Consider the following 21,799-nt stretch of genomic DNA (forward strand, 5'->3'; position numbering starts at 1 on the left):
TTTTTACAACATATAACTGTAAATGGAAAAACAGTACTACTGTTTTTCTTTTTTATTCTGACAACTGAGCTGCCAGTTTTCTTACCAGAAAAAAATGTGAAATCGTTTTTCCGTTTACAGTAACACACCGTAAAAACAACCGTAGATCTAAAAACTGGCAGCTCTATCGACAGAATTTTAGAATTAAAAAAATAGGTTCAGTTTACAGTAATATGCTGTAAGTCTATAACGCAAGATCTATATTCTCATTTTTACAGTGTACAATTTGATTGGTAACACGCTTTGAAATCATATTGGAAATATTTATTTTTATTTTGGCAAAAAAATGTTTGGAAAGTATGATTTTGGATACTATTAAACAATTTTTCCCTATATTATACGCACCGGACTATAAGTCGCAGATTTATACGTTGGGAAATTAGTTATTTACACAGAAATATTCTGTAAATGTTTGTTTACATACTTTAATTTGTTCTAAACGGTGTCTGTAACAAGGCAGTAAAATGGCTGATCAAACAAAACAGAAGTCCTGATCATGGAGCCACTAGCTGCGCAGGGTGGCTAGCCAATCAGCTAAACAGACTCAATAATGACGTTTTGGTAAATTTACTGAGGAATTTGGGAAACTGAAGCAATACAAAAAAAGAATGTTATTGTAAGTTAACAATACTAACACATACATTCGTAAACCTGTTAGCATATTAGCTCAGGCTAATGACGCTGGCTTGATTGCATTACGATAGCATGTACAAATATGCGTGAAAACACTCCAACAGACATCACACATGGGACGCTTTAGTAAGTAAGAAATATTTTAGTTGTATTGTAAAACATGCAAACGTTGCTTGGAGTGAGGAATGAAGAATCCATACGAGTTGGTACGCTATGGACGGCTCGAGGACAGAGTGGCACTTCTACTTCCGGTTCAGTGCTTTAAACTGCAGTAAAAAAAAAACTGTAAGCCCAGCTTTACCTGCAGTGGGTGTTCAAAATATGGCGTTTGCGTCTTTGCGAGTGTTTGATGAAAACTATTTGCATTATAACGAAGAAAATTCTATAAATTAGCCGCACCGCAGTGTACAAAGCGTAGGAAAAAAGTAGTCCGGAATTCACGCTACTCGTGATTTCAAATGAATGAATAATGATGTTATTAATCGTTATTTTTGCCCCAATCGTCCGGACCTACCACCGAGTCAAATACACAGCATTTCTGCCATTTATCGAGGGGACGGTGTGTGTGTTTTCAGAGCCAACAACCGCTTGTCCAGAGTCGCCGCGGAGCAGCTGAGGCCGTTCCTCGCCCTGGAAACGCTGGACCTCAGCAACAACAACATTGTGGAAATAAAGGCCGACTCCTTCCCTGTGCTGCCCCTCAAGAACCTGTGAGTCTTTGCACATAAACACAGATTATTGAGGATATCTCTAGACTCTAAGTACGGATAATAAGTCGGACACATTTCCAATGGGGGTTGGTTTTCATCCTGGTTGTGGAACTGTAGACCAGCTCTATACTCGGGTCCTTGAGGGTGTATGGGAGTTTGCCCAAGCAGTGTACATGTGCTTTGTGGACTTGGAGAAGGCATTGGACCTGTCCCTCGGGGAGTGCTCAGAGAGTATGGGATATGGGACTGTCTGATTTTGGCGGTCCGCTCCCCGTATGATCAGTGTCAGAGCTTAGTCCGCATTGCCGGCAGTAAATCGGACACGTTTCCAGTGAGGGTTGGACTCCGCCAAGGCTGTCCTTTGTCACCCATTCTGTTCATAACTTTTATGGACACCATTTCTAGGCGCAGTCAGGGCGTTGAGGGGATCCGGTTTGGTGGCTGCACGATTAGGTCTCTGCTTTTTGCAGATGATGTGGTCCTGATGGCTTCATCTGGCCAGGATCTTCAGTTCTCACTGGATCGGTTCGCAGCCGAGTGTGAAACGACTGGGATGAGGATGAGCACCTCCACGTCCGAGTCCATGGTTCTCGCCCGGAAAAGGGTGGAGTGCCATCTCCGGGTTGGGGAGGAGACCCTGCCCCAAGTGGAGGAGTTCAAGTACCTGGGAGTCTTGTTCACGTGTGAGGGAAGAGTGGATGGTGAGATCGACAGGCGGATCGTTGCGGCGTCTTCAGTATAGCGGACGCTGTATCGATCCGTTGTGGTGACGAAGGAGCTGAGCTGGAAGGCAAAGCTCTCAATTTACTGGTCGTTCTACGTTCACATCCTCACCTATGGTCATGAGCTTTGGGTTATGACCGAAAGGACAAGATCACGGGTACAAGCGGCCCAAATGAGTTTCCTCTCCCTTAGAAATAGGGTGAGGTCTGTCATCCCGGAGGAGCTCAAAGTAAAGCCGCAACTCCTCCACATGGAGAGGAGCCAGATGAGGTGGTTCAGGCCTCTGGTCAGGATGCCACCCAAACGCCTCCCTAGGGAGGTGTAAGGGCGCGTCCGACCAGTCGGAGATCTTGGGGAAGACCCAGGACAGGTCGGGAAGACTACGTCTCCCGGCTGGCCTGGGAACGACTCGGGATCCTTGGAAGGAGCTCAAAGTAAAGCCACTGCTTCTCCACATGGTGAGGAGCCAGATACGGTGGTTCGGGCATCTGGTTAGAATGCCACCCGAACGCCTCCCTGGGGAAGTGTTTAGGGCATGTCCGACCGGTAGGAGACCACGGAAAAGATTATGTCTCCCGGCTAAGCTTGGGAACGCCTCGGGATCCCCTGGGAGGAACTCAAAGTAAAGCCGTACTCCTCCACATGGAGAGGAGCCAGATGAGGTGGTTCGGAGATCTGGTCAGGATGCCACCCGAACGCCTCCCTAGGGTTGTGTTTAAGGCACATCAACCGGTAGGAGACAAGGGGGAAGACCCAGGACAAGCTGGGAAGAGTATGTCTCCCGGCAGGCCTGGGAACGCCTTAGGATCCCCCAGGAGGAGCTCAAAGTAAAGCCACTGCTCCTCCACATGGAGAGGATACAAATGAGGTGGTTCGGGCATCTGGTCAGGATGCCACCTGAACACCTCCCTTAGGGAGGTGTTTAGGGCACATCCGAGCGGTAGAAGACCACGGGAAAGATTATGTCTCCCGGCTAAGCTTGGGAACGCCTCGGAATCCCCCGGGAGGGACTCAAAGTAAAGCCGCTACTCTTCCACATGGAGAGGAGCCAGATGAGGGGGTTCAGGATGCCACCCGAACGCCTCCCTAGGGAAGTGTTTAAGGCACATCCAACCGGTAGGAGACCAGGGGGAAGACCCAGGACAAGCTGTAAAGACTATGTCTCCCGGCTGGCCTGGGAACGCCTTGGGATCCCCCGGGAGGAGTTGGACCAAGTGGCTGGGAAAAGGGAAGTCTGGGCCTCTCTGCATAGTCTTCTGCACCTGCGGTCAGACCTCGCATAATCGGAAGAAGATGGATGGATGGATCTCTAGAATCTTAATTTGTCGCCCTTAGGTTCCTCAACAACAACCGCATCTCCTCGCTAGAGACGGGCTGTTTCACCAATCTGTCCAGCAGCCTCCAGGTCCTGCGACTCACCCGCAACCGCCTGTCCTCGATACCGGCCAAGATCTTCCAGCTGCCCAACCTGCAGCACCTGTGAGTGTCGGACGCCGCCACGCGAGGCGACGAAGCCTCTGACATGGTTGTGTTTTTCAGGGAGCTGAACCGCAATCGGCTGCGGCGGGTGGAAGGCCTGACGTTCCACGGTCTGCACGCTCTGCGCTCCCTGAAGATGCAGCGCAACGGCCTGAGCCGCCTGATGGACGGAGCCTTCTGGGGCCTGGGCAACATGGAAGTCCTGTAAGAGCTTCCCCCCCCCCCGTCCTTTGCGTCCGTTCCAAGTGTCAGAACCGGAGTCGGTGTTGGCGTGAACGCACTTTTTGTGTGTCTTTACGCAATGAAATCTGAAACGATGCGCATTTTCGGGGCGGTATAGCTCGGTTGGTAGAGTGGCTGTGCCAGCAACTTGAGGGTTCCAGGTTCGATCCCCCGCTTCCGCCACCCTAGTCACTTTACCCACCTGCTCCCAGTGCCACCCACTCTGCTTCACATGGAACTTAGATATTGGCTTTCACTATGCAAAGCGCTTTGAGACACTATAGGAAAAAGCGCTATATAAATATAATTCACTTCACTTCACTTTGAAAGTCCGCGTGCAGATTTAAAAAAAAAAATTTACCGACCCTGCCTTCTTCAGGTCTAAACTGTTAGGCTTGGACAAATAGATGATCTCAGGTGCAGAGTAGGGATACTTAGTAGGGCTTTTAATTTGAAGGCTCTTTCACCTCCAGAGTCAGAATAATACGAAATATACGAATAACAAAAAAGGTCAGCGAAAAAGGTTCCAAAAAAAAAGGAATAACCGAAAATCTCTCTTAAAGGAATAACTAGCTGTTAGCTTCGAGCTAAGCAGCACCCGACCAAAGAAAAACATACATAGCAGGTCAACAAACGTGCCTTTTGAAGTGTTAATAGAATAGAGTGGACTTTACAGTCATTATGTTTGCATATAACGAGATTAAGGACTCCAACTTTTTAAGGTGCAGTAGTGGAAACAAATATGGGCTAAAAAAAAAAATGGCACAATAGGTAATATGCATCCATCTTCTTACGCTTATCCGAGGTCGGGGTGCGGGGGCAGCAGCCTAAGCAGAGAATAGGTAATAAAGAAAAGAAATAAACAGACTACTATCCACTAAAAATGAAAAGCAATCCTGTACAATATACAATGTACTATTCAAAATACAGAGCAAGACAAAAGTACAGGAGTAATAAATAACGATCAGTGTCTGACGTATTGCACTCGAAGGGTAATAATGCACAGTCGAGTGTCAGGGTAGGATATAGTATAGATAATGTGTGAGGAGTGTTGAAGAGGAGTCTCTTGGAGAAGTTAGGAAGTGACATCATCGGCGTCATTGTTTACTGAAGCAGAGATGCTGACTCTGCATTTTTATCTACAGACTTATTACATTTAATGTTTTATTATCGATGTCAAAATAGTGGCATTTGCGGCTAATGTTTAAAAGGCACATTCTTAAAATACTATTAAAATAAAAAAATATATAAAAAAAAGTGGAATGTCATTTAGAAAAAGTTGCAATGTTGACTAATAAAACAAAGCTCTTGTTTGGCTCAAAACATAATAATGAATCAAAATCGATATTTTTATGAATTATTGATCCATCCAAGGCTCCCATTACTTCACATCAAATATTCCACTTCGAAAAATATTTTTGGGGCGGAAGATATTGCACATTTTGTGTGTTTGCCATAAAAATAGCATAGATTTATTTGACAAAAAAGGGCAGAAAACAAACAAAAAAACAAAATAAAATAAAAAACTTAGAATTGAGTGACAGATGTGAAGTGGATTTTAGAATTTAAGCGTTAAATAATGTGTGCACGCCCTGCCACACCATTGTCATCATTTCATCACCCAAGCAAAACACTTTTTATACATTTAGATGGATAGTGAAGTGAAGTAAATTATATTTATATAGCGCTTTTCTCTAGTGACTCAATGTGCTTTACATAGTGAAACCCAGGTGGGTCAAGTGTATTGCCCAAGGACACAAAGCCAGTGAGTAAGATGGTGGAAGTGGGGGATCGAACCTGGAACCCTCCAGTTACTGGCACGGCCACTCTACCAACCGAGCTTCGGTCGGTCGGTCGGTCGGTCGGTCGGAAATTTTTTTTTTATAGATGATTAATACTTGATTGATTGCTTCAGGAGAGTTCCCTCAGGAAAAAAATACTAAAATAAATACACCTACAACTTATTAAATACAAATAAATACATTTAAAAAATTGACAGCGGTAAAGTTGACATCCATGAAGGAAAGAAGAAAGTGAATGAATGTTTATAAGTGAATACATTTGCATGTGCATGAAAATGTGTTTTCTTTTGAAGCATTTTTTGAATGACTGAAGTAACGTTGATGACAAAACACAATATAAAATGTGAGATGTAACAGCGTTTATTTTCAAAACGCTTACAAAAAAGTGAACCCCCAAAAATGTACTGTGGGACCCTGTGTTTATGACTTGATGGGGTCCCAGGGACCCCCATTTTGAAAGTGTGTGTGTGTGTGTGTGTGTGTGTGTGTGTGTGTGTGTGTGTGTGTGTGTGTGTGTGTGTGTGTGTGTGGGCCCGCAGGCAGCTGGACGACAACAACCTGACAGAGGTGAGCAAGGGCTGGCTGTACGGCCTGCTGACTCTGCAGGAGCTCCACCTGGGCCACAACGCCATCAGCAGGATCCGACCCGACGCCTGGGAGTTCTGTCAGAAACTCCGCGAGCTGTGAGTCCGGACCATGGTTTTCCCTCCTCACTTTCCATTCACTCTGTGAACTCCCAACATGTCCTCCCTTCTGCCTTCTTCTTGTTGTTTCCAGCAACATTCTCTGAGGTTTTTCTTTGCCTTTTTTTTTTTACACCCAGAGGTGCTTGTTGTTTTATCTTCCTTCCTCTTCTTTCACTCCCTTATCACAAAGCGGCAAGTAAACAGGCTGGGAACATGCCCGGATATCTGATTTTTCTTCTTTTTTTTTTTCCTTCTTTTTCAGTCTACTCTTGCCAGGTCCGATAAAAAGCAAATGACATTCATTTAAGGCGACTTCCATGCATTACATCCTAATGGCCCAGCCGGATTTAATAGAGCTATTACAGCCTCATTTCTATTTCTGCCACAACAATTGCCAGCCACATCCGGTCCGGGATTGTTCAGTTGAAAACTTGGGAGACAAACATTTTTTTTTTTTTGCAGCAAATTCCTAAAAACACACGAGTGCTGCTGTTGTATGGAGGGACTTGGACCCCTGCAGTGTTACATAACTGAGGCGTTCCACAGGGCACACCTTTAAGTCCTCCCCTATTTGGCAGTCAACTTGTCACCTTGTGTAAATAATAAATAAAAAGAGAACACAACACATCCTTTTCAACTTATATTCAACTAAATAGACTGCAAAGACAAGATATTTAACATTCAAACTGGAAAATTTTTATTTTTTGCAAATATTAGCTCATTTGCAATTTGATATTTCAAAAAAGCTGGCACAAGTGGCAAAAAGGACTGAGAGAAGTTGAGGAATGCTCGTCAAAGACTTATTTGGAACATCCCACAGGTGAACGGGCTAATTGGGAACAGGTGGGTGCCATGATTGGGTATAAAAGCAGCTTCCGTGAAACGCGCAGTGGTTCACAAACAAGGACGGGGCGAGGGTGGCCGCTTTGTCGACAAATGCCTGAGCCAATTGTTTAAGAACATTTCTCAACTAGGAATTTAGGGATTCCACCATCTACGCTCCATAATATCATCAAAAGGTTCAAATCACTGCACGTAAGCCATGATATTATGCACATTGGATCCCTCAGGCGGTACTGTATCAAAAAGTCACATCAGTATGTGAAGGATATCACCACATGGATTTAGGAACACTTCAAAAAAACACTGTCAGTAACGACAGTTGGTCGCTACATCTGTGAGTGCAAGTTAAAACCCTTACTACGCAACGCGAAAGCCATTTATCAACAACACCCAGAAACGCCGTCGTCTTTACTGGGCCCGAGCTCATCTAAGATGGACTGATGCAAAGTGGAAAAGTGTTCTGTGGTCTGACAAGTCCACATTTCAAATTGTTTTTGGAACAAAGAGGAAAAGAACCATCTGGATTGTTCTAGGCGCAAAGTGTATAAGCCAGCATGTGTGATGGTATGGGGTGTATTAGCGGCCAAGGCATGGGTAATTTACACACCTGTGAAGGCACCATTAATGCGGGTTTTGGAGCAACATATGTTGCCATCCAAGCAACGTTATCATGGACGCCCCTGCTTATTTCAGCAAGACGATGCCAAGCCACATTCTGCATGTGTTACAACAGCGTGGCTTCGTACGGAGAGAAAAAATTTGGAACATGAAATATCTTGTCTGTGCAGTCTATTCAATTGAATATAAGTTGAAAAGGATTTGTTGTATTCTTTTTTATGTAGCATTTACACTAAATGTTCAGTTAAAATAGAGATAATCAAGCTTTTTGCGGAAAATCCTTAAAAAAGTGCGCCGGTAACTCTGGCAAAATAAATGGACCAAAAATCAAATGTCCACTGTAAAGGACGCTGGTTCTCTGGAATAAACAACAGGAGACTAATAAGTGACTAAAATGAGGCCCCCAAAAGGGTTGAGTTGGATATGCCTGACGTACGCCGTCCTCCCTGCAGAAACCTCTCCACCAACCACCTGGCCCGACTGGAGGAGTCCAGTTTCGTTGGACTCAGCCTGCTGGACCAGCTCCACATCGGGAACAACCGCGTCAGCTTCATCGCCGACGGAGCTTTCCGGGGCCTCTCCAGCCTGCAGACGCTGTGAGTTCCCACCTTGCATTCACTGCCCACGAGAAAGTCCAAACACTTGTATCTCAAATCAACGTCTCCAATCGGAATGTACTCAAATTAATTTCATTGCAAAAGAATGCAGTACTAAAAACGACAGTATTTATTTGAATAATTCAATAATAAAGTACAGCGTTTACCTTGAAGAGTGGCCTATCTCTTCCGAGCTGCTTCCCCGTCAAACACACCATTTTGCAGCTTTTTTCATACTTTCATGGATAAATGTCATGGCGTCAACATTGTCGGCTGTCGTTATCTACTCATTGCGATTCAGTACGGCGCACAGTTAAGTTTTTTTGAAAATTTATTTCTTGAATTCGATGAATATCATCCCTTCGCACTCGCATTTCTTCCTCTCACGGTTGGAAAACAAAGTTACGTTGATCTTTGTGAGCTCACGCTGGCCATTAAGACCACTGTCGATGTGACTTTTGCTACATCAACTAATTAGATTAGATTTACCGTATTTCCTTGAATTGCCGCCGGGGCGCCAATTAATCTAAAACCTCTTCTCACTCCGGCGCTTACCAAAGGCATGTGGTAAATTTAGCCCTGGGCTTATACATTTGAGTGTGATGTAAGGATACCATCATGAAAAGCACATTTAATGAAAAAAATGAAGTCCATGCGCAGCTCCTTCTGATCAAAAACATCGATAACTTGTTTATAGAAGTCTTCCTTATCTTTCTTCAGTTTTAAAAGTCTCTCTGACTCGATGGAGATCTTCCTTTATGACCTCCTGCTTCGATTGAAAGTCCAGTTTAGAAAACTGTTTTATTTTAGATATGTAATCCTCCATGTTAAAAGTGCAAGCGAGAGGAAAAAATAAACGATCGCTGCTCACGCTTGCTGCTTGTTGTCACTTCTTCTGCAGCCGAGAAGGATCACTAGCGCCCTAGTCATTTAATGACTCATATTTGACACACGCAGCTACACGCAGCTACGGTATATTAATAAAACATAGCTGCTTACTGTTCTTTTTAGCATATTCAATAGCTTGGACTAGGGATGTCCCGATCCAGGTTTTTGCACTTCTGATCCAATACCGATATTGTTTTTGCACTTCCGATCCAATACCGATACTGGCCGATACTGGCCTATCCGAGCATGTATTAAAGTTTAAAGTTATTTAATCTACTTAGTTGTCAGATTCATGCTGAAAAGGATTTTAGTACTCTTGATAACAACTAGCCAGCTGAATTAGGTGAGTTTGACTAATACACGATAGTTGGTATTCAAGGATAAACACAAAATATAAAAAATTCTACATGACAAACAGAATTGGCATCATTAAACAGTAAAAAAGTGAACAGCATAAAGTGCAACTAATGCTGTAAACATTATTAAAAAAAGCAAAACCCACCAGTCAGGGGGGGCAAACAATTGAAGTCCAAGCATACTGGGGAGATTCTTTCTAACAAAGACAAGCACTTCAAGATGCGCAGGTGTCAGCCTGCTCCTGTGTTCATCTATGAGTGCTAAAAAGCCTCTCACTCGCAAGAGTCAAAAAATGTCTTACAACTTTACCACCACGCTTGACTTTATTGTGGCATGTTTTGCACTCCACCTCTTCATCTTTTTCGTTTTTTAGGGTAAAATAATCCCACACAGCTGACATTTTTACCGTAACTTTTAATTCACACGTCCGTCTGAACGGTTAGAACGCAGACATGTGGATGTTTTGAAGGTGTGCTGGAAAATGCAGAACAGAGTTTAGGAAGCAGCAGAAGAGTGGAATGTATTATTTAAATCGGTGTCTTGGAAAACACGGACCGGAGTTTTTTTTTTTAACTGGATCTGGATCGGCATTTTCCCATGCCTTGCCGATACGCATTTTTTGGCAAATATCGGCGGCCGATTGGTTCCAAATATCGGATCGGGACAACCCTATCTTGGACCTTAAATCCTACTGAATAGCTCTTAATCTTCTTCCCTTTAAGCGATTTCAAATTATTGTAATTAGACTCCTCCATTTTGAAAATGATGACAGGTAAGGTGTCACTCGTGACGTGACGAGTTTGACCCAGCGGAAATTCTAGACATGCGCTAATAAAAATAATATTTTGCAAAACGAGTTTGACCTGGCAGTAATTCTAGGCAGGCGCATACTATATACCCGGCGGCAATTCAAGGAAATACGGTGATTCTCATTACACATGTGTAAACACGGGCTAAATAAATGTGGTTTAGCATCTAAAATAAATTAAAATACACATATACCGGTGAGAATAATTATACTGTACATGGCATAATGTCCATAAGGTATATAAACAAGTATATTATAAGCAGGTGCGTAATACGAATGAATAAATAGGAGCATGTACAAGGTGTGTTATGTTAGTATACTGATGATATATATACGCAATATTGACACTATGTACAAACTTAATTGGTTCTTCAATAGAAAAGTTTGTATAGTGAAGCAAACTTCTCCATAAAAAAAACTATGTAAATATAAATAATTGGTTCCAGCCTCGACAAAAGTCTGTATTTTAGTGAATGTTTGTACACTTTGAGCACAATATAAAGTTCTATACTGTACTGTTTACCTAACAAGCATAACAAAGACAGGATGAATTAACTATTTAAAAAAAACAACATCAAGTTGAACTGTCTTGTATGCACACACGCAGACGTCTCTTTGGTGCCCTCAAAAACGATCAGAAATGGGAAAAAAACAACAACTTAACTTTAACAACCGAATTGCTAAAATAATAAACATTTTAAATGGTAAAATCATGAGAAGAAAGAAAGGAGTAGACGGGGGCAGGGGCTGTGTGTGTGTGTGTGTGTGTGTGTTGTGTGCGTGCGTGCTCTTCGCCGCTGTGAAGTACAGTAAAGTAGTACTTTATTGATCCCTGGGGGAAATTCTGCACCACAGTTCGCTCACAATCAACAAACACGTGAATAATTGCATGTGAGTAATATAAATACAGTCTATTATACAACATTATTCACATGTGAATAATATAAATACAATCTATTATACAGCATTATTCACATGTGTATAATATGAACACAAATCTATTATACGGCATTAATCAAATGTGAATAACATAAATACAGTCTATTATAAATAAATAAATGATAAATGGGTTGTACTCGTATAGCGCTTATACAGCATTATTCAAATGTGAATAATATAGTCTATTATACAGCATTATTCACATGTGAATAATATAAATACTGTCTATTACACAGCATTATTCACATGTGAATAACATAAATACAGTCTATTATACAGCATTAATTACATGTGAATAATATAAATACAGTCTATTATGCGGCGTTATTCACATGTGAATAATTTTAATAGTCTATTATGCAGCGTTATTCACATGTGAATAACATAAATGCAGTCTATTATACAGCATTATTCACATGTGAATAATATAAATACAGTCTATTATACAGCATTATTTATATGTGAATAATATAAATACAGTCTATTATACAGCATTATTCACATGTGTATAATATAAATACAGTCTATTATAAAGCATTATTCACATGTGAATAACATAAACACAAATCTATTATACAGCATTAATCAAATGTGAATAACATAAATACAGTCTATTATAAATAAATAAATGATAAATGGGTTGTACTTGTGTAGCGCTTATACAGCATTATTCAAATGTGAATAATATAGTCTATTATACAGCATTATTCATATGTGAATAATATAAATACTGTCTATTACACAGCATTATTCACATGTGAATAACATAAATACAGTCTATTATACAGCATTATTTACATGTGAATCATATAAATACAGTCTATTATGCGGCGTTATTCACATGTGAATAATATTAATAGTCTATTATGCAGCATTATTCACATGTGAATAACATAAATGCAGTCTATTATACAGCATTATTCACATGTGAATAATATAAATACAGTCTATTATACAGCATTATTTATATGTGAATAATACAAATACAGTCTATTATACAGCATTATTCACATGTGAATAATATAAATACAGTCTATTATACAGCATTATTCACATGTGAATAATATAGTCTATTATACAGCATTATTCACATGTGAATAATGCTGTATAATAGACTATATTATTCACATGTGAATAATGCTGTATAATAGACTGTATTTATATTATTCACATGTGAATAATGCTGTATAATACTGTATATTCATATGTGAATAATAAAATGTCTATAATACAGCATTATTCACATGTGAATAATATAAATACACTGTATTATACAGCATTATTCACATGTGAATAATTTACATGTACAGTACATGTACAGTCAAAAGAAACATATGCATTCTACAATCTGATGGCTGTGGGTATGAAGTCAGTCTGCTTTGGCATATTTTTTCCGAAAAAGTTATTTTCTCGTTGCAGTTAAAACTTTCCGTGAGACGAAGGCGTCTTCCTCAATATCTTAAAAAGGAGCGGTGCACAAAATGACATTTGTACACTCAGACTCGGCATATTTAATGTGATCTAAAAGTTCCCAAACAGAAAAGTGGGGATCCTTGGATCTCCAAGTTTGGCTTGCAATTGAAAACCGAACAATTAGTTGAGTCTCAAAACACTTTGAAGTTGACGTACGTCTGTCTACGAAACACTTTGTAAACATTTAGCCATGGACAACAAAGCTGCGCCTGAAGCATCAACATAAACACATGTATCTCTCCCGTGACCAGTGGCGTGTTTGGAAGTGTCATGGGATGTGATTGGTGCGGTGGATGATGGACACCTGGTTGGACGTCAGTCCTCCAGGTATCCTGCCTCACTTGCACCGCACATGTCAACCACATTATTAGCATGTGGAGCTCTCGCCACACAAGTTAAAAAAAAAAAAAAAACCTCCAGATGGCGCAATCCTGACCTCAACACACACACACATTGTTGTATTTTTTTCCTTCGTAATTTTACTCAACGCAAGTCAAATTTTCACGAGAAAAACTGAACATTTGTGCAATGTTATGATAAAAGTTGGAATTTTACTCAATAACAGTCACAATTTTACAAGACAAGCTAAAAATGTTGGCAATTTTAGGAAAAGAGTCGTAATTTTACCCGAAATAAGTCTCAATTCTATAAGAAAACTTTACAATGTTGGCAATATTATAAAAATGATCGGAATTTTACTTGGCAAAAGTCATAATTTTACTAAAAAAAATCTCACTATTTTACAAGAACAACGGGAAAATTGGCAATATTGTGACAAAAGTCAGAATTTAATATGACAAATGTCACCATTTTGCATTAAAAAGTAATCATTTTACATAAAGTAATAATTTTACGAGAAAATATTGCAATGTTACAGAAACAGAAAAAATATAAGAAATTGTTCCCAATTTTCTAAGAAAAAAGTCGACACATTCTTTATTGATTTCAAGTTATTACAGAATGTCCATACATTTTTTTTTTTTTGTAATTAATTTTGACCAAAGGGACGCATTTTAATTTCTTACACACACTTGTTATTTCATATGTTGACCAGAGGGGGAGCACTTCAAATTTTTACACATTCTTGTTATTTCATATGTTAAGCAGAGGGGGAGCACTGTAAGAAGCGACACAGAGTCAATTTGAAAAAATACTTGTAGATACTTTTCCTTCTTCATGTCTCAAGAAGGGTAGAAATACAACACAGACACACACACACACACACACACACCCACTCTTGTATTTTTTTACCTTCGTAATTTTACTCAACACAAGAAAAACTGAACATTTGTGCAATATTATGATAAAAGTAGAAATTGTACTCAATAACAGTCGCAATTTTACAAAAAAAGCTTAAAATGTTGGCAATTTTTTGAAAAGGGTCGTCATTTTACCCGACAAAAGTCTCAATTTTATAAGAAAACTTTACAATGTTGGCAATATTATGATAATGATCAGAACTTTACTTGGCAAAATGATGACGAAAGTCATCATTTTACTCAAAAAAATGTCGCTATTTTACAAGAACAACAAAAAAAATGGCAATATTGTCATGAAAGTCAGAATTTTGTATGACAAATGTCACCATTTTGCATTAAAAAGTTATAATTTTACATAAAAAGTTATAATTTTATGAGAAAATATTACAGAAGCAAAAAGAATATGAGAAAATGTTCCGAACTTTATAGGAAAAAACTCAACACTGCTTTTTGTTCATTTATTTTATTTTTTTAATTTTTTGATTGTAATTGTTTTTTAATGTTCATTATTTACTTCGTTATTACAGTATGTCTCTATATCCTTTTTTTTTTTTTTTTAATTTTGGCCAAAGGTGGCGCATTTCAATTTCTTACACACACTTGTTATTTGATATGTTGGCCAGAGGGGGAGCACTTTTAAAAGCAACACACAGCCAATATGACAAATGCCTCCTTTTTGGGACCACCCTCATTTTGACTGTTTGATAGCTGAGCTGTGATAATTCTATTGATTGTACTTCCTCCTGTTTGGCACAATCAATTGTTAAAGTTCACTTCTGGTCACCTGACCTCCTAAAAGGGGTGTGTCCTAAAAGCAGATGTGTTGACGACGCCTTCTTCTTCCCTCCAGGGATCTTCAGAGTAACGAAATCTCCTGGACCATAGAGGACATGAACGGTCCCTTCTCAGCATTGGACAAACTGAAGAAGCTGTGAGTGTTGTTGGACTTCAAAGTCTACACGCGAGGAGTTAAAATTGTAGGATGGAACAAAAATCATGCCTTTGCCTTTTTTTGTGTGCGCGCACAGATTTTTACAAGGGAACCAAATCCGCTCTGTTACCAAGAAGTCCTTCTCTGGCTTGGACGCTCTGCAGCACCTGTGAGTCCCTTGCACTGATTCCTCTGTGTGTATGTATATATGTGTATACATCAATCGATCAGAGATCATTTATATAGCCCTTATTTAGCCTAGGATGATGATATTGCACAGGCAACATCATCATCCTCGGCTCAGATCCCACACATTTGTATGGATATATGTATGTGTGTATATATATATATATATATATATATATATATATATATATATATATATATATATATATATATATATATATATATGTATGTATGTATGTATGTATATATGTATATATGTATGTGTGGGAAAAAAATCACAAGACTACTTAATCGCTACAGAACTGTTTCATGTGGTGTTCCCTCAATCATCAGGAAAAAAAATAAAAAATCTGATGATTGAGGGAACCCCTCATGAAACAGTTCTGTAGAGATGAAGTAGTCTTGTGATTTTTTCCCACACATACATATATTGCGCTCTACCACGGTTTCGAGCACTATATATATATATATACACGGTATCGACATATATATATATATCTATGCTTGTATGTATATATATATAGAAACATACAAAATTATATACATATATACTGTATATAAACACACATATATGTATACATATATGTTCTTGTAAAAATTTAGATTGTTGTCGCGTAAAAGTACAACTCTTTTCATAAAATTGCCAACATTTTAAGCGTTTCTTGTCAAATTGCGACTGTTATTGAGTAAAATTCCAACTTTTGTCATAATATTGCACAAATGTTCAGTTTTCCTCGTGAAAATTTGACTGCGTTGAGTAAAATGAAGACTTTTGTTATAATACTGCCAACATTCTATGTATATGTATACATATATACATATATCTATTCATATACACATATACGTGTGTGTGTGTGTATACAGTATATATGTGTATGTATGTATGTATGTATGTATATATATATATATATATATATATGTATATATATGTATTTACATAACTGAGGCATTCCTCAAGGAATCTTTTTAAGTCCTCTCCTTTTTAACAGTTACATTATTTCCCCCCCGTAATGTCATTTATGTAACTAAGATGTTTGTTTACTTCACATCCAATCAGTAGTCATTTGTTCAAAATATCGGTTCTACTAGTGGTGTTCCTCAAGGTTCCGTCTTAGGTCCTCTCTTTTTCATCATTTACATCATTTGACCGTCCAAACTTTTTCCACTAAAAACCAATATAATATATATTGTAACCCTTAGGGCTCCTCTCAAATTTGGTAAGAGTTACGTGTTAAAAATAAGTATATATGTGTGTGTGTATATATATATATATATATATATATATATATATATATATATATATATATATATATATATATATATACATATTTATGTGTATTTACATAACTGAGGCGTTCCTCAAGGCATACTTTTAAGTCCACTCCTTTTCAACAGTTACATTATTTTCCCCCCGTTATGTCATTTATGTAACTAAGATGTTTGTTTAATTCACATCCAATCAGTAGTCATTTGTTCAAAATATCGGTTCTACTAGTGGTGTTCCTCAAGGTTCCGTCTTAGGTCCTCTCTTTTTCATCATTTGACTGTCCAAACTTCTTCCACTAAAAACCAATATAATTTACATTGTAACACTTAGGGCTCCTCTCAATTTTGGTAAGAGTTAAGTGTTAAAAATAAGTTTATTTCAACGCTTAAATATATATAGATTAAGCTTCAGTTGACATAAAGTTAAAAACTAAATTTTTTTGCTCTATTTTTTGGGGGGGTTTTACCAAAAAAAGCCCTGTTTTGATTAGTTTTAATTAGCAATATTTCCCCCCAAACAAATGTTCCAAGTAAAATATTTGAAGTGAAGTAATTGGAGCCTAGAAAGATGATCTGCGGGCTGCAAATGGCCCCCTGGCCCCACTTTGGACAGTCCTGATTTAACTGCTGTCCTGCGAGTTCAGTTAAAGAAGTAAAATAAAAGTGTGTTTTGCAGTAGATTCCTAAATAGGGTTGTCATAGAGACGATCTTTGACCTGAAGGAAAGTGTAACTCTGACATCAAATGTCCACTGTAGAGGACACTGGCTCTCCAGAATATAGAAAAAAAGACTAACAAAAAAGGTGTCCAAATAGGTGGACTATCTCTGATCCAACGCTTCCTGTTCTTCCCCACAGAGATTTGAGCGACAACGCCATCATGTCCGTCCAAGCAAACGCTTTCTCTCAGATAAAGAACCTCCAAGAGCTGTGAGTGAAGGAATGCGCTGCCATCATTTGCAGCCGAGCCTCCCTTTTCCCGGGAATAAACTCTTTCAATCGTGTTTTTCCTGATGAAATGTTTCTGGCAGGCGTCTGAACACCTCCAGCCTGCTGTGTGACTGCCAGCTCAAGTGGCTGCCAGTCTGGGTGGCAGAGCAAAGCTTCCTGCCCGCCATCAACGCCAGCTGCGCCCACCCGCAGACGCTGAAGAGCAGGAGCGTCTTTGCCATCGGGCCCGAGGAGTTTGTGTGCGGTGAGCGACTCTGCCCACACGCCGTCACGCCTCAGAAACAGCCATTTATGAAGGTCACCCCCTCCCCCCACCCTGACAACTTAGTACTTTTCCACACCTTTCCTCCTTTAGCTTCGTATTTAACACTCCAGGAGAGTTTCAGTTTCAAAGTAGAGCAGGGATCCCCAAGGTGGAATCAGTGGACCAGATTTGGCTCGCCAAGGGTCCCTGCTTGGCACTCAGCATCAAGGGTTAAAATTGGGGGTTAAATCACCACAAAATTATTCCCGGGCGGAGCCACTGCTGCTGCTCACTGCTCCCCTCACCTCCCAGTGGGTGATCAAGGGTAATGGGTCAAATGCAGAGGACACATTTCACCACACATCGTGTGTGTGTGACAATATAACTTTAACTTAATACCCAATGTAGTACACATTGATGGTAAGTCCACAAGGCTATGCTGCAAACAAGTAGATTTTACTGCAAAAAAAAATGGCAGCTCAGTCGCCAAAATGTACAGTACGATCATCAGTGGTACCATTTCTACATTTACAGTAATGCCCTGTAAAAACAAGGTATGTAGATTTTTCAGTGAATAAGCAGCAGCTATTTTGTAGTCAAAAGTTTTCAGTTCATAGTAATGCACTTTGAAAAAAAAAAAAAAAAGTCCCGTAAAATACTGACCGCTAAGGGGACAAAATTTTACCGTGAAAATACCAGTGGCAAAATGGTTGGGTTAATAGTAACTGACTAAAAACTCACGAGAATTGTATTTATCGTAAAAATCATCAGTGGTACCATTTTTACATTTACAGTAATGGCCTGTGAAAACATGGCACTTAGATTTTACCGTAAAAAAGCAGCAGCTCGGTCGCCAGAATTTTGTAGTAAAAAGTTTTCAGTTCATAGTAATGCACTGTAAAAAATATATATATATGCAGTAGATTTAAGTAAAAAACTGTCCGCTAAGTAGTAAAAACAAAAACTGCAGTACCATTTTTACATTTACTGTAATGCACTGTAAAAACAAGGTACGAATATTTTACGGTAAAAAAAAATAGCAGCAGAATGGTACGGCAAAAATAAGCGCGGCACTGTCTTTAAATTTACGGTAATGCACCGTGAAAAAAAAGGCAGTGATTTAACTGCGGTACTGATTTTTAATTTGTAATCATTTGGTGTAAAAACCACCGTAAAGTTTTTAGTGAAATTCTGGTGACTGAGCTGCCATTTTTTAAATAGTAAATAAATAAATAAATGGGTTGTACTTGCATAGCGCTTTTCTACCTTCAAGGTACTCAAAGCGCTTTGACACTACTTCCACATTTACCCATTCACACACACATTCACACACTGATGGAGGGAGCTGCCATGCAAGGCGCTAACCAGCACCCATCAGGAGCAAGGGTGAAGTGTCTTGCTCAGGACACAACGGACGTGACGAAGTTGGTACTAGGTGGGGATTGAACAAGGGACCTTCGGGTTGCGCACGCCGTGGCTTGTGTTGGTGTGGAATAGACTTGCATAGATCTGCCATTGTCTTGTGCAGGCTTATAAGTGTAATGCAGGTATGCGATAGTCTTGTGTTGGTCTAGAATATACTTGTGTAATTGTGTCTTGTGTGCTTGTAAGTGCATTGTATTTTTACTATAGTTGTATGTAAGTCTAAAATAGTCTTATGTTCGACTAAAATAGATTTGTGTACGTCTTCCAAAGTCTTTGAAAGCTTATACATGTAGGTTTACAATAGTCTTGTGTATATTTATGAGTCTTGTGTTGGTCTAGAATATACCTGTGACTTCTGTAATAGACTTGTGAAGGTCTACATGCTTTGTATTTTTACTATAGTTGTATGTAAGTCTAAAATAGACATGTGTAGGTCTTCCAAAGTCTTTGAAAGCCTATACATGTAGGTTTACAATTGTCTTGTGTATGTTTATGAGTCTTGTGTTGGTCTAGAAATAACTTGTGACTTCCGTATTAGACGTGTGTAGGTCTGTATACATTGTATTTTTACTGTAGTTGTATGTAAGTCTAAAATAGTCTTATGTTGGTCTTAAATAAACCTGTGTAGGTCTTCCAAAGTCTCAAAGCGTATACATATATTAGTCTTGTGTAGGTCCATCTGCCTTGTGTTTTCTACTATAGTTGTGTGTAGGTCTAAAATGGTCTGATGTTGGTCTTGAATAGACTTGTGTAGGTCCTCCAAAGTCTTTCAAGGCCTATACGTCTATAATATGCTTGTGTTGGTTTATACGTTTTGTGTCAGTTGATAATATATTTGTATTTGTAATAGTCTTGTGATGGTTTCTAAATATTGTGTTGTCTAAAAGGGCCTTGTTTAGGCCTAGAATACTTGTGTTGGTCTAAAATAGACTTGTGTAGGTCTTATAAGATGTAAGTACTGAGTAGGTTTAAAAGTTGTGTTGGTCTTTCATAGTCTTGTGTAGGTTAATAGGTTTTGTGTTGGTTGAGAATAGATTTGTGATGTCTGTAATATTCTTGTGTAGGTTTATATGTCCTCCATTGGTTTCCAAGTCTAGTAGACTCTATAAACAATTTTTAGAGGTTAACTCAGTGCGTTTGAATTTGAGAGCCCTGCCCAACATTACATTTGTGACTTTTACAATACAACAAAATGTCTCTCCTACCTGCTCCTGAATTGTTGGGCAGCCCTGAATTCGAGCCTGACCGTCTCCTTTGCAGATGATTTCCCAAAGCCTCAAATCACCATCCAGCCCGAGACCCAGTCGGCCCTCAAGGGCTCCGACGTGATCTTCGTGTGCTCGGCGGCCAGCTCCAGCGACTCGCCCATGACCTTCGCCTGGAAGAAGGACAACGAGGCGCTGAGCGAGGCGGAGATCCACAACCAGGCCCACCTGCGGGTGCGAGGAGGCGGCGAGACGGAGGTGACTGAGTACACCACCACCCTGCAGCTGCGTGACCTGCAGTTCTCCAGCGAGGGAAGGTACCAGTGCGTCATCTCCAACCACTTTGGCTCTTCTTACTCCACCAAGGCCCGGCTCACTGTCAACAGTAAGTACACACGCCAAGTTAACTTTCAGTTTCGATGCCCGTCAAGGTGGACAAAAGCACGAGAGACGGGTGACCGTTTTAGAGCTTAAACTAAGGCCGGTGTTTGTTTCCAGTGCTGCCGTCCTTCACCAAGATGCCCGCGGACCTGAGCATCCGTGCGGGGGCCACGGCCAGGCTGGAGTGCGCGGCTGTGGGCCACCCGTCCCCGCAGATCGCCTGGCAGAAGGACGGCGGCACCGACTTCCCTGCCGCACGCGAGCGCCGCATGCACGTGATGCCCGAGGACGACGTCTTCTTCATGGTGGACGTGAAGACGGAGGACATCGGCGTGTACAGCTGCACCGCTCAGAACATCGCCGGGGCCATCTCCGCTAATGCTACGCTAACTGTGCTAGGTGAGAGTGCATTTATATATGAGATTATACACACGTGTGTCTATATACATGTGTGTGTAAGTGTGTGTTTGGATAAGTATATGTATATAAAGATATATTAATATATTTACATACATATAGAAGTATATATGTTTGATATGTGTATATGTTTGTATATATGTATATATTGTTTGTAAAGAATATATACTGTATATGAATGTACAGTATATGTGTATTTGTATTTGTTTATGTGTATATATATATATATGTGTGTACATATAGAATTATATACATATATTATTCATATATGGGATTATATACATGTGTACGTATAGATGTATATATATGTGTATGTATATAAAGACATATTAATATATTTACATACATATATAAGTATATATATGTATGTATGTGTGTAAATATGTATTGATATGTATATGTTTCTGTATATGTATGTGTATATACAAACATATATGTATGTGTGTATATGTATGTGTGTGTGTATATATACATATGGGATTATATACATGTGTATGTATGGATAAGTGTATGTATATAAAGATATATTATTTTACTTACATATGTAAGTGTATATATATATGTCTATAGATATGTACAGTATCTACATATGTGTATGTATAAATGTATGTATGTGTATATATATATATGTATGTGTACATAAATGTGTGTGTATATTTTATATATATATATGTATGTGTGTGTGTGTGTGTATATATATATATATATATATATATATA

The 21,799-nt window shown here is 39.4% G+C and overlaps 1 protein-coding gene across 1 annotated transcript in view; it reads left to right on the plus strand.

The window, feature by feature from the left end:
* The window catches only part of lrig3 (leucine-rich repeats and immunoglobulin-like domains 3), an 81,881-nt gene that overhangs the window by 45,786 nt on the left and 14,296 nt on the right, over positions 1-21,799 (plus strand). The window contains exons 4-14 of the mRNA XM_061914043.1: positions 1,248-1,382; positions 3,441-3,584; positions 3,645-3,788; positions 6,148-6,291; positions 8,208-8,351; positions 14,926-15,006; positions 15,104-15,175; positions 17,316-17,387; positions 17,489-17,652; positions 20,338-20,667; positions 20,781-21,062. Coding sequence (XP_061770027.1) covers positions 1,248-1,382; positions 3,441-3,584; positions 3,645-3,788; positions 6,148-6,291; positions 8,208-8,351; positions 14,926-15,006; positions 15,104-15,175; positions 17,316-17,387; positions 17,489-17,652; positions 20,338-20,667; positions 20,781-21,062 — 1,712 coding nt within the window. The remainder of the gene's footprint in view (positions 1-1,247; positions 1,383-3,440; positions 3,585-3,644; positions 3,789-6,147; positions 6,292-8,207; positions 8,352-14,925; positions 15,007-15,103; positions 15,176-17,315; positions 17,388-17,488; positions 17,653-20,337; positions 20,668-20,780; positions 21,063-21,799) is intronic.

This window comes from Nerophis ophidion, linkage group LG10 (assembly GCF_033978795.1).
Source record: "Nerophis ophidion isolate RoL-2023_Sa linkage group LG10, RoL_Noph_v1.0, whole genome shotgun sequence".
NCBI classification, from domain to species: domain Eukaryota; kingdom Metazoa; phylum Chordata; class Actinopteri; order Syngnathiformes; family Syngnathidae; genus Nerophis; species Nerophis ophidion.